Source organism: Cebus imitator, unplaced genomic scaffold (assembly GCF_001604975.1).
Source record: "Cebus imitator isolate Cc_AM_T3 unplaced genomic scaffold, Cebus_imitator-1.0 Scaffold145, whole genome shotgun sequence".
NCBI classification, from domain to species: domain Eukaryota; kingdom Metazoa; phylum Chordata; class Mammalia; order Primates; family Cebidae; genus Cebus; species Cebus imitator.
The window spans coordinates 2581927-2592952 of NW_016107460.1; the positions used below are offsets into that span (position 1 = coordinate 2581927).

The window sequence follows — 11026 nt, forward strand, 5'->3', positions numbered from 1 at the left end:
CCTCCTGAAGTGCTGGGATTACAGGTGTGAGCCACCATGCCGGGCCGAAATTATCCATCTTTACAGCTCAAAGTATTTGGCACATATCTATGTTATCTAAATAATCCTGAAATTTCTTTGAGGTAGACAAATGTTAGGAATAAGTTGAGTTCATGTAAAACAAACAAACAAAAAATGAAACAAAAAGAAAACAATGAGAAGGAATCACTACATTCCTTAGTTATTTATAAAAACCTTTTAGAAAAGTGCTTAGATGCCAGCCATTTTATTCCTACGTTTAAAGGCTGACTGATGTTAAGTATCTTACAGGTAACGGACAAAAGCCAAGTTGGGCTTTAAAAAAATGCCTACCAAAGTGTACAGTACGTTTCTAACTTTTTATACCTTCTTTACTTGGAAATTATTTTCTCCTCCTCGTCCCTTGGTAAGCTCCTCCTGAGTTTTCAAGTCTGAACTCAAAGTCACTTCTCCCGTGAAATATCCATGATTGCCTCAGTCAAAAGCACTCCTACTTCCGAAAGTCCCACTATGCTCTAAGGTTGCTTTTGCTGTGTTGTGACTGTTTGCCTGCTTGTCTCCCCAGAGAATTGCTCAAAAGGCAATTCTGCTTCTCAATTTTAAGTTGCCAAGACACAGCACTCTGTAGGTACTCAAATTAATCAATAGTTTATCCTATTTACAGTCTCTCAGGCAGTTCATTTTATGTTAGTTGCACGATCTGGAGGTCTGGAGTTCTTCATGTGAAATTTAATAAATTATTCTGCAAGCTCACTTTTATTCCCATTTTCTTTTTTACCCAGGGAGAATTAGTCTACCAGGGCAAATAATGAGGTTACAACCTTAGTCCCTCTTTCCAACCCCATTTTTAAGTTATATTCCTTTCATAAAAATATCCTTATGCACTTTAAGTAAAACTAAGTCTCAAGAGGGCAACAAAACGTATGATTCTTAATGATATAAAACAAACCATTCTGATACTAGATCAGGTAAAAATCAATTCTTGTGCTTGAACATCATTTTTAATGATGTGCTGAAAGCACTTAGTGAATTTGAGAATCTGAATTGCCACTTGAAATATTTCCAGGAAATAAACATTACGAACCAAATGGAGGAACATAGCTATTCAAAGGGACATATTTTTGTACTTGTTTTGCTCCAATTTCTGCTACATAGACTGCTCCAGTCTTTCTGTCAACTTCTAGGAGATGCGGCAAAACTTGATCTGCTAGTTGGATTGTGCTGATCACAGAACACTCTCCAATGCTTCCCACAGGGGGTGCTGCTACAACTGAGAGCCTGCTAAGATTCAGCTGGGCCACAATCAAGTACTTCCCATCAGGAGTAAATCTAAGGAGAAAGACATGTTAAATGTCTGTGAAATAGACATAAGGGTATTTTTTTCAACATTTTAATCCCCTACCATGCCAAACAACAGTAGGCAACTACTTGCTGAATGATTCTTTTAAGGAGAATTTTAATTTGATCTAATTCTGTATATGAGGGAGTAAGGGGTGCATGATAGTAGGCAAAGCCAAAGATTAGCTTAAATTTTTTTAAAGTATCAATATCATAGTCTTACACAAAATGAAACTAATGAAGAACTGATGTTAGGCTAGGTTTGAATTTTGTCCTGTGTTTAAAAATTTACCAAATAAAGGCTAGAGGAGAGGTCTAGCCTATGTTATTTCTTGTTTTCACCTGATCTGACATCTGAAAATATCAGATATCAAATTTGTTTGTATAATTCTATTTTCCCCTAATTCAAAATTAACAATAAATATTTTAAATTTTCAGCTAGCTATTCAGAGGAAGTGAGTTCTGTGCACTAAATATATTTCTTTTATTGCATTCTGCAATAAAAAGAAACAATTACCTGACTGCAGAAGGTCCCTCTTCCATGAAACAATTATTCCATGCTCCTAACCACTCCCCTGTGTCTTTATCAAATACTTGGATTCTTTTATTTCCTCGGTCAGCAACCCACACCTGAGAAACACACAAAAAAAGTCAATTGAAAAACATCCATAATATGAGAAGAAAAAAGGGAAAAGAAGGTTTATTTTCATTAGTTTCACATATATTATCTCACTTAATACTTAAGAAGATTCCAAAGAAGGTATTATAAGTCCCATTTTCAGGAGAAGAAAAACTCAAGTTCAGAAAGGTTGACTGCCTCTCTGAAGTGAGCTTACAAATGCAAGAGGCACAACCCAAAGCTGTCTTAACCCAAAGCTTATAATACTGTCTATTGTTCTAAATGTATGAATAACTAAAAAGCTGAAGTACTCTATCATAATGCAGAGGATCAGTAGATACTGAAAAGTAACAATATTCATTCATTTCTCTAACAAGCATTCATTTTTCAATGAGTATTACTGGCTTGTCAGCTCCTGGGCCAGGCAACATGACAAGGAAAAACAGCCTTCCTTCTCAAGAGCTCAAGATAGCAGAGTTTGAAGTATTCATTCATACTGCAATATCATTAAACCCTTACCTGACATTACCAAGATATGTCCAGAGTGCTGAACCAATTAAAGACGAAGCTTGAGATATTTTAGCAACACATAAAGAATGGTAATAGGTTTAATTTAGGTTTGTTGCAGGCTGTAATGGGTTATTAAGGAAATTGTTACAAGACAACAAGTGAGATGCATTCTAAATGACATTTCATGGCTACATGCATGCAACTTAAGGCATACATAAAGGGAAATGGTTTTTGATGACTTGTGGCCAGGACTGTAGAGAGGTATGAAAGAATGGACTGGGGGTGGGTCGGTCCTCTTTACTTCTACCTCCCTGCTTTTGGTCCTTGAGATTTCTTGGATTTATGGATTGAGAGATTATTTCTTCACAGGTAACCCTGACTACATCTTCATCAATGTGTGTAAATTTTGATAGCCACTGAATTCATCTCCAATCAGAAACAAATGAAGACTCACTATATCATTTTAGAAAGGTTGTTGATGCCTAGATGAAGCAATTTCTCAAGGTCTTTTCCTGATCTATGATTCTTTACTAAGGATGGGTTTTCTTAAAGATTTTTAGATTAGTATCTCAGACAAATGACCGAGGAGGAAATATGGTTTACACCCCTAAGATGGAATGATGCTTTAGATTGTTAGCATCATCTTTCTTGCTCAACACTCAATGAATTTTGATCATGGGAAATCTTGTTTAACACATAACAACAAGTCTTTAACTCTGGAATTGATTAACCTTTCATAGAGGATTGTGCTGATGATTAAATGAGTTAATTATGTAAAATGCTCAGAACAGAATTGCTATTGTTATAAAACACACTTGTGTAAAACTGACAGTCTTTGTTACTCAGGAATGCCAAAGTATCCCCATCAAATGATTTCCAAGGCCTTTTAGAAGGGTGTTCCTCACCATGATTAATTTACCTGGGTCTTGCATGCTCTGAAATTTGATTTTTTTTCTTAGCACACAATAAGTTACCCATGCTCAGGAGAATAATGCATAAAAGCATAATTCCAACTTTTCAGTACCCAATTTACATACAAAGTTCACATGGTTGGTTAACATCTTATGGCAGATCAGAAGATTTAATGATCAAAACATTCTCATTCTTGTCAATCAATTATGATTACGAAGCCAAATCATAATTAGAAGTTTGTTTGCTGAGCACTGAATCAGTAGAAATGGATTAAATGCCTAATGGTATGAAGGCAAGTAGCCTAATGTATCCATTATGTGTCAAGACATTTAGTCATTTAATAAATAAGTATGACTATTATGTACTAGGCACTAAGATATAAAGCAAAAGAGATTCAGTAAATGCTTTCAAACAGCCTACAATCTATTAGGGGAGACAGACAAATATTATAATATAGTATGATAGTTACTATGATAGCAAGTACAGGCTGCTATAGGAAAAGAGGAGGAGAAACTAATATACAAATTTTTTTGGTGGGAGTTTCATTGTGAAAAGGTAACCTCAAAAAAGTGAGATCTATGCTTAGAAGTTAAGTAAAGGCAAAAGAGATAGTAGTGAGTGGGGTAGAAAAGAGAGAAACTGATTGAAATGTTTAGCTAAAGCTTTCTGTTCCCTAAGCAGAGTGGAGCTAGTGAGAACAAGAGTTTGCCTAGGTAACTTTTTTTTTTTTTTTTTTTTTTTTTTGAGACGGAGTTTCACTCTTGTTACCCAGGCTGGAGTGCAATGGCGCGATCTCGGCTCACCGCAACCTCCGCCTCTTGGGTTCAGGCAATTCTCCTGCCTCAGCCTCCTGAGTAGCTGGGATTACAGGCATGCGCCACCATGCCCAGCTGATTTTTTGTATTTTTAGTAGAGACGGGGTTTCACCATGTTGACCAGGATGGTCTCGATCTCTTGACCTCGTGATCCACCCGCCTTGGCCTCCCAAAGTACTGGGATTACAGGCGTGAGCCACCGCGCCCGGCCTAGGTAACTCTTTTTTAAACTTCCAAGGTTAACTCCTCTCACTCCATTTTAGATCAGCACATATTTTTCCCTTGAGAACTGAAAAGATATTTAAACACTTTTAGTGGAATTTTTCTAGTAAGAGGGGAACTTTTTCTTCCAAGTAACTTTATTTATTTTCAGATCCATTATTTGTTCCTTCTATCCTTTAAGTGACATAGGAAATCCATTTTGCTCATTTCTAAATATTTCGGGAACCCCTCACTATAGGACTCAAACATTTGTAAGAAATATGTGTGCACACCCAGCCCCAGAGTAATTGCCCAAACATACCCACTAACACACATGTATACCACAATCTATATATACATGCCCAGACACACACATACACACACACATATGCACAAACATATTCAGACACATAGTCCCAGGCACAGTGACACTGTATTTTTACCCGACCAGCTGAATCAAGTGTAACACTGTGAGGTATGTTGAACTTAGCAGGCCCTGTCCCATTTTCTCCATGCAGCCAAAGGATCATGAAATCTATAAATGGTAAAAATATATAGTCAGAGCACATACAGAATGTCTCATGTATTTGCATATTTTATGAAACAGGTTACAAATAACGATTTAATTACATGACTGGTTTGCCTGACTATGCTTTCTCGGCTTCCTGTCCATACGCCCATTTCTTACAATTTATTTTTTTACAAGTTCCTTCTCTGCTTTAGGCAATTAATCTACCTCTTTAATTATGATCTCTACTTGAATTTGTCATGACTGCTTCAAAATCATTGTTTAAGGTTTATCCCATCCTCTCCCTAAAATTGGTTCCCCTTCCCACCTTATCTGTTATTTGATATTAGTATTCCACAGACCTTAAAAATTCACATTATGATTTTACCGTCTATCTCCTTCATTACCCACTATGGTGGGTTCAACTGTGGTCCTTTAAAGAGATGTCCAGGTCCTAACTCCTGAATACCTGGGAATGTGATGGTATTTGGAAATAGTTTTTGCAGATAAAATTAAATTATGGAGCTCATGAGATCATCTTGGATTTAGGATGGGCCCTAAATCCTTGTTCAGAGAAAGAAGGAAAAGACTGAAGTACAGAAACACACAGAGAAGGGGCCACCATGTAAATATGGAGACCAGAGGTATGTTGCCACAAGCCAAGGAATGCCTGAGCTGCCAGAAACTAGAAGTGAAGGCAGGGCCGTTAGAGTGAGCATGGCATTACCAGATCTCTGACTTCTGGATTCCAAAATGGTGAGAATAAATTTCTGTTGTTTAAAGCCACGCAGTTTGTGGCAATTTGTTATGGCAACCACAGGAAACTAATACACTCATATTCAATTTGTCTCCTAGATTTGGTTGTGTCTTTCACTGAATGTTTTGGATTCTTGCAGATGTGGTTCTTTCACTGAATTTTTTGGATTCTTGCTTTATCCTTATCCTACCTCCCTTGTAACTTTTGCTAACCAAATTCTGTTACTAAATGATAAATTGACTGCACAGCCTCCAAATGACGGAGCCCAATAGATCCTGATAGAGCGGCTTATAAAAACTGCTACTGAGACATCACTTTCCTACTAAGAAAACCTCAAAACCTCTTCATAGGCAAAAACATGGCTTTAAAAATCCTCAAATAAGCTTTCAAAAACATCCCAAATCATATTTTCTGCTGCTGAAAAAGTGCACCTTTACCTTCTTTCTGCTAATAACTGCCTGTAGACCATGCATGATAAGCCCTCCATGAATGTTCCCTCCATCCTTCCTTCTCTTCCCACCAAAACCAGTTTAGTTCAATAACTACTTCCTTCATGACATTTTGTTCTATTTCTTCAGGCAATTTAGTTTCTCCTCCTAAGTCCATTTTGCTTTAAGAATCAATACCATAGACTACATTTTACTGTTTCGTATATAATAGATCTGTGCCTCCTGATATTATAGAGGACACAGAGAGGGCACTCAATAAAATGTTTGCTAATTAATCAGCCTGTAGGACACTTGACTCTGGGATTCCAGGTTTCTAATTTCTACATTCTTAATTGAATAGAATATACACTTATCTCCTGAGTCCACTGTAAATTCTCATACCATTGCCAGTTACTTTTGGAGGAATCTCCTGGGCTTTGGTGAAGAATAGGTTGGCCTGTTATCAGAATCATTTATTGCGGGCAATCATACCTATCTGTTTTTCAGTTTTCTCATAGTAATACACTTAGCTCTTTACATACCGCTTCATACACAACACTTAAAACATTACACCAAGTATCAAACAAATTAAATCCAATTTATAATATTTTTATAATACCGTAAACAAGTCATGTACCTTTGGACAGTTTGATCAATCTGTTATTCAATCCTCCATCTCCATCCACAATGTAAATATCTCCTGTGTCCTCTACATATAATTCTGCCGGGTTATCAAACTGCAGGGGATTCAAACCAGTGCCTTTTTTGCCTGGAGTACCCAAGACTTGAACAAGATCACCAAAGGAACTATATTTTTTAACAGTATGACCATAGAATCCTATAAAGATAGATAGGTATATCTCACAAATAAAACCACCATACAAACATTCAGATTTTTCAAGTAAGCAAAGAGCAAAAATGTGATAGAATTAAACAGTAATAAATAGTTGAAAAATTTGATAGAACTACACCGTAATAGGCTTAGGAAATTACATATTGTAATTGACAAGCACTATAGCTTCTTCATAAATTACAGCCTAATGAATTAAAACCTCCAGTAGTCCAAAATAAGCAGGTTCTAAATTAAATAACATCCATATAATTGACTCATTATACAGAAAACTGAGGATATTAACAAATTATTGGTGCACCATTTTCTTTTTTAATATTATGACCTTGAATAAACATTGCTTATAAAAGGAATTCACGAAGAAAATGTAAAGGCAACAACTTATATTTGAAACTGTTATTTCAATCATACGTATACAGATCTTAAACTTCAGTTAAGTCAACAAAAACTTTCTCTATGGTACAGATTTTCTTTTAAACTGCATTTTCACCTTGCGGAGGAATTCAAAATTCAACCTTCAACATTTCTTTGCTAAGAAGAAAATAATCTTTCTAAATCATGAGTGTCTTATTTTCTCATGTTAAAATTTCTTCAAGTTAAAATATCTTACAAGCAAGAAAATAAAGCAGAATATTAATAAGTGAATATCATAAAGCAGTTAACAGCAATCAACTTGAAGGTACATATACCAAATTAATTGATAGGTATTCAGAAGACAAATTGGATACACTGAGTTTACCAGAAAGTGAATCAGCTTGCATTATAATTCTATCTTAAATAATTTATTTATTATTATACTTTTGGACAGTTGAGCTAAAGTTTATAGCAATAAAAAACACACAAGCCTCAAATTTTCTAAAAACTAGCAAAAAAGACTACAAACAATTTTTTTATTTAAAAAAGGGCTAATTTGTAGCCATATTTTTCATTACAGGAAATCTATTCCTTTGGGAATTAGGAACATAAAACTGTCTTCAGATCTCTGGGTAGAAAATTAGCTGTAATGGAAAGAATGAAGGGATTGTCTGTGCTCTTTCTACTTCTGGAAATCAAGTCTTATTTTTTAAAATTACATGAATAAAATGAACTGAAATGTCTTTAACAGTGGATCTTCAAGAAAAAAGTGAAAATAGTAAACTCTCATTACAGTATTACAATGCATTCAGCGATAATCTATAGATTTTTTTGGTTTAACCAAAATCTTACCATCTAAAACACAGCATGAAATAAATGGGTCATCAGCTAAGGCCCAGAAATTTTATGGGTTCCGAGAATAGCTGTGATAATGGCACTACTTATAGAAACTGAGACCTCATTATCTCTAAAAAATGGTATCTGAGGCCGGGCGTGGTGGCTCACACCTGTAATCCCAGCACTTTGGGAGGCTGAGGTGGGCGGATCCTGAGGTGAGGATATCGAGACCATCCTGGCCATGGTGCAACCCCATCTCTTACTAAAATACAAAAAGTTAGTCAGGCGTGGTGGCATGCGCCTGTAGTCCCAGCTACTCAGGAGGCTGAGGCAGGGGAATGGCTTGAATCCGAGAGAGGGAGGTTGCAGTGAGCCGATGCAGTGAGCAGAGATCATGCCACTGCACTCCATCCTGGCGAAAAAGCAAGACTCCGTCTCAAAAAATAAAAAACATATTTGAATTAGCCAGAACTATAGAAACAGGATGTCCTTCAATTCAAGAGCATAACTGGGCCAAGGAATACTAGAAATATTGTCTTTATAATCCCATTTCTTCCTGAATTCCTGGGGTAATGCCAGGATAGCTCAGCTATTGCCTTGTCTTAAGCTACAGCCACAGGTGAATTGTTTCTGTGAAAACTTTCTCCATAGCCGCACATTCAGTTGTGCTCACTTCATTTTTCAGCTTTTTCTATTAAAAATATTTGATGGAAGTAAGATTTCAGACATGCTTCGGTAAGCAGAATTTCAAAAACATTAACACCCAGTTTCCGCAATCTTTGCACTCTGAGCAACAAAGCAGTTACGATTTCACAACCTTTTATGAAAGGTAACTGGAAAAGGAAAAGAAGAGTCAAGGACTCCAGAGTCATTGCTTTTAGAGACTGCCATTTCATTTGGCTTTAGTGAAGAGGTTTAGAGTTATTTAATCTGAGAAAAGCAACTGATGTTTTAAAAAGTCCCTGGACAGCCGGGCGCAGTGGCTCACGCCTGTAATCCTAACCACTTTGGGAGGCCGAGGCGGGTGGATCACGAGGTCAAGAGATCGAGACCATCCTGGTCAACATGGTGAAACCCCGTCTCTACTAAAAATACAAAAAATTAGCTGGGCATGGGGCGCGTGCCTGTAATCCCAGCTACTCAGGAGGCTGAGGCGGGAGAATTGCCTGAACCCAGGAGGCAGAGGTTGCGGTGAGCCGAGATCGCGCCATTGCACTCCAGCCTGGGTAACAAGAGGGAAACTCCGTCTCAAAAAGAAAAAAAAGAAAAAAGTCCCTAGACAAGTTCAAGGAAAGATCATACTAACAGGCTCCTTGTCAAATTTCTTAATTCCACAGAAGTACAAGATAAAGTTAAAAACATATGATTTCCTGAATCGTTAAAGAAATTACAATTACATTCAGCAACTCTGATTTTAAACAATACAACCAAGGATATGTGCAAAGATGCGATTTCCAGCAAGATAATTTAATAGACATTACTATACATACCACTTCCTACATCTGTGATCCAGACGGATTGTTCATATTGTGTACTTGCTGCAAATATACCATGAGGTGTGTCAACGGTATAATTCCAGGCTCGTAGAAAATACCCATCCTCTGTGAACACTAATATCTTTGGGATGTTATCCCCTCTCTGAAGGTATACAAAAAATAACTTCTTAAGATTAGTTTTAAGGAAAGGTCATCTGTATCTTGGCGAAGAAAAAAATTAACTGAGAATTTTACTAATGTTCAAAATCTAATATATCTTTCACATTCGAAACCAAAATACTTTAATCAAAAACAAATCGCACAATTAGCATGATATAAACGCATATGGTCAGTTACTACAGCAAGACTGGAAGGCTGCTGTTTTCTTTGTGCTCATAACTTTTTTTTAATCCCAATTTTACTTACTTGAGCTATGTAAACCAATCCGTTGAGGGAGTCAACTGCAGCACAAAATGTTGCTCCGGTAAAATACTCTGGGTCCTTAGGCCAACCCACATCCAGCCGGTAAAGAATTTCTTCAGCTCTCCAGGAAACGGCAAAAGTAAAGTTCCTCAAAACCTTAAATAAAACCAGACAATTCAGATTTAGTTTACCCTCCAGGTAAGGAAAAAAAGAGGAGGAGGGGGTAACGAGGCTTATTGTTAAGCATGCCTTGACAACCAGGAGTTTGCTAGACTGAAATAATTCCAAAGAAATGGGCTTATATACCTAAAGACCAACACCACCACATACAAGTCGGAAATTATTTGAGGGTGTAGGAGGAGTTGGGAAAGACAGGAAAATGGCGTTGTAACACATACAAATTTTTAAACTTAAAGAGTCAAGCAGTTCGGACCCAGATGCAGGCTTTGAAACAAGCTACTGAGGGAACCAGGGCCTGCCTCCTCCATCCCACGACCGGGGCGACGCCTCCCAACAGGGCCATTCGCACACCCGACAGTCATTTCCTCACTACCCAACTCACTGGAGAGCGACAAAAACGCGAATGCAAAACCAGAAATGCAAGAAAGAAGCCAGCACCGGCTACGCAGACCCAGAATCTCGCCATGACCAGACGGGAAGCCAGGCGAGGGACAAGGGTCCGCAGATGTCTTGGGGCGGGCTGGACAGCGTCAGGCTCGAACGGTTTTTTGCGGCACAGAGGGTCACCCCCGGGCCCGGGGCCGCGTCTCCAATTTCCCCTCCCCGGAGGCACGAGCTCTGAGTACGAAAGGGAACAGAGACCAGGGCGAATGAAAATCAAAGAAGACGAGTTCCGGATTTCGTGTGCATTTCGGGGTCCCCGCCCTCAAGTCAGATGCTTCGGACTGACCCAGTGAGCACCCTTTCCCGCCCTCGGGGCAGTCTGCGCCGCGGACTTCCCTTGGCCACCAAAGTATGGGC

The 11026-nt window shown here is 38.0% G+C and overlaps 1 protein-coding gene across 2 annotated transcripts; it reads right to left on the minus strand.

The window, feature by feature from the left end:
• Nucleotides 1–732: 732 nt before the first annotated feature.
• On the minus strand, nucleotides 733–11020 carry NHLRC3 (NHL repeat containing 3). Of its 2 annotated transcripts, XM_037743457.1 has the most exons (8): nucleotides 10956–11000; nucleotides 10608–10843; nucleotides 10049–10201; nucleotides 9638–9785; nucleotides 6744–6944; nucleotides 4857–4948; nucleotides 1874–1986; nucleotides 733–1347 (listed from the first exon to the last, which is right to left on the minus strand). In XM_037743457.1, the coding sequence occupies exons 2-8, from the start codon at nucleotides 10689–10691 to the stop codon at nucleotides 1095–1097; spliced, it is 1044 nt and encodes a 347-aa protein (XP_037599385.1). In that variant the 5' UTR covers nucleotides 10692–10843; nucleotides 10956–11000; the 3' UTR covers nucleotides 733–1094. The 2 variants fall into 2 exon arrangements, with proteins under 2 accessions (XP_037599385.1, XP_017397982.1); XM_017542493.2 differs by lacking the exon at nucleotides 6744–6944 and having other exon boundaries at nucleotides 10608–11020.
• Nucleotides 11021–11026: the final 6 nt, after the last annotated feature.

Coding starts and splice junctions, on each gene's coding strand:
- NHLRC3 (XM_037743457.1), bottom strand. CDS start 10,691: ATGGCGAGATTCTGGGTCTGCGTAGCCGGTGCTGGCTTCTTTCTTGCA. Junction 9,786..10,048: donor GATTGGTTTACATAGCTCAA/GTAAGTAAAATT, acceptor GTATACCTTCAG/AGAGGGGATAACATCCCAAA. Junction 6,945..9,637: donor GATCACAGATGTAGGAAGTG/GTATGTATAGTA, acceptor CTATCTTTATAG/GATTCTATGGTCATACTGTT.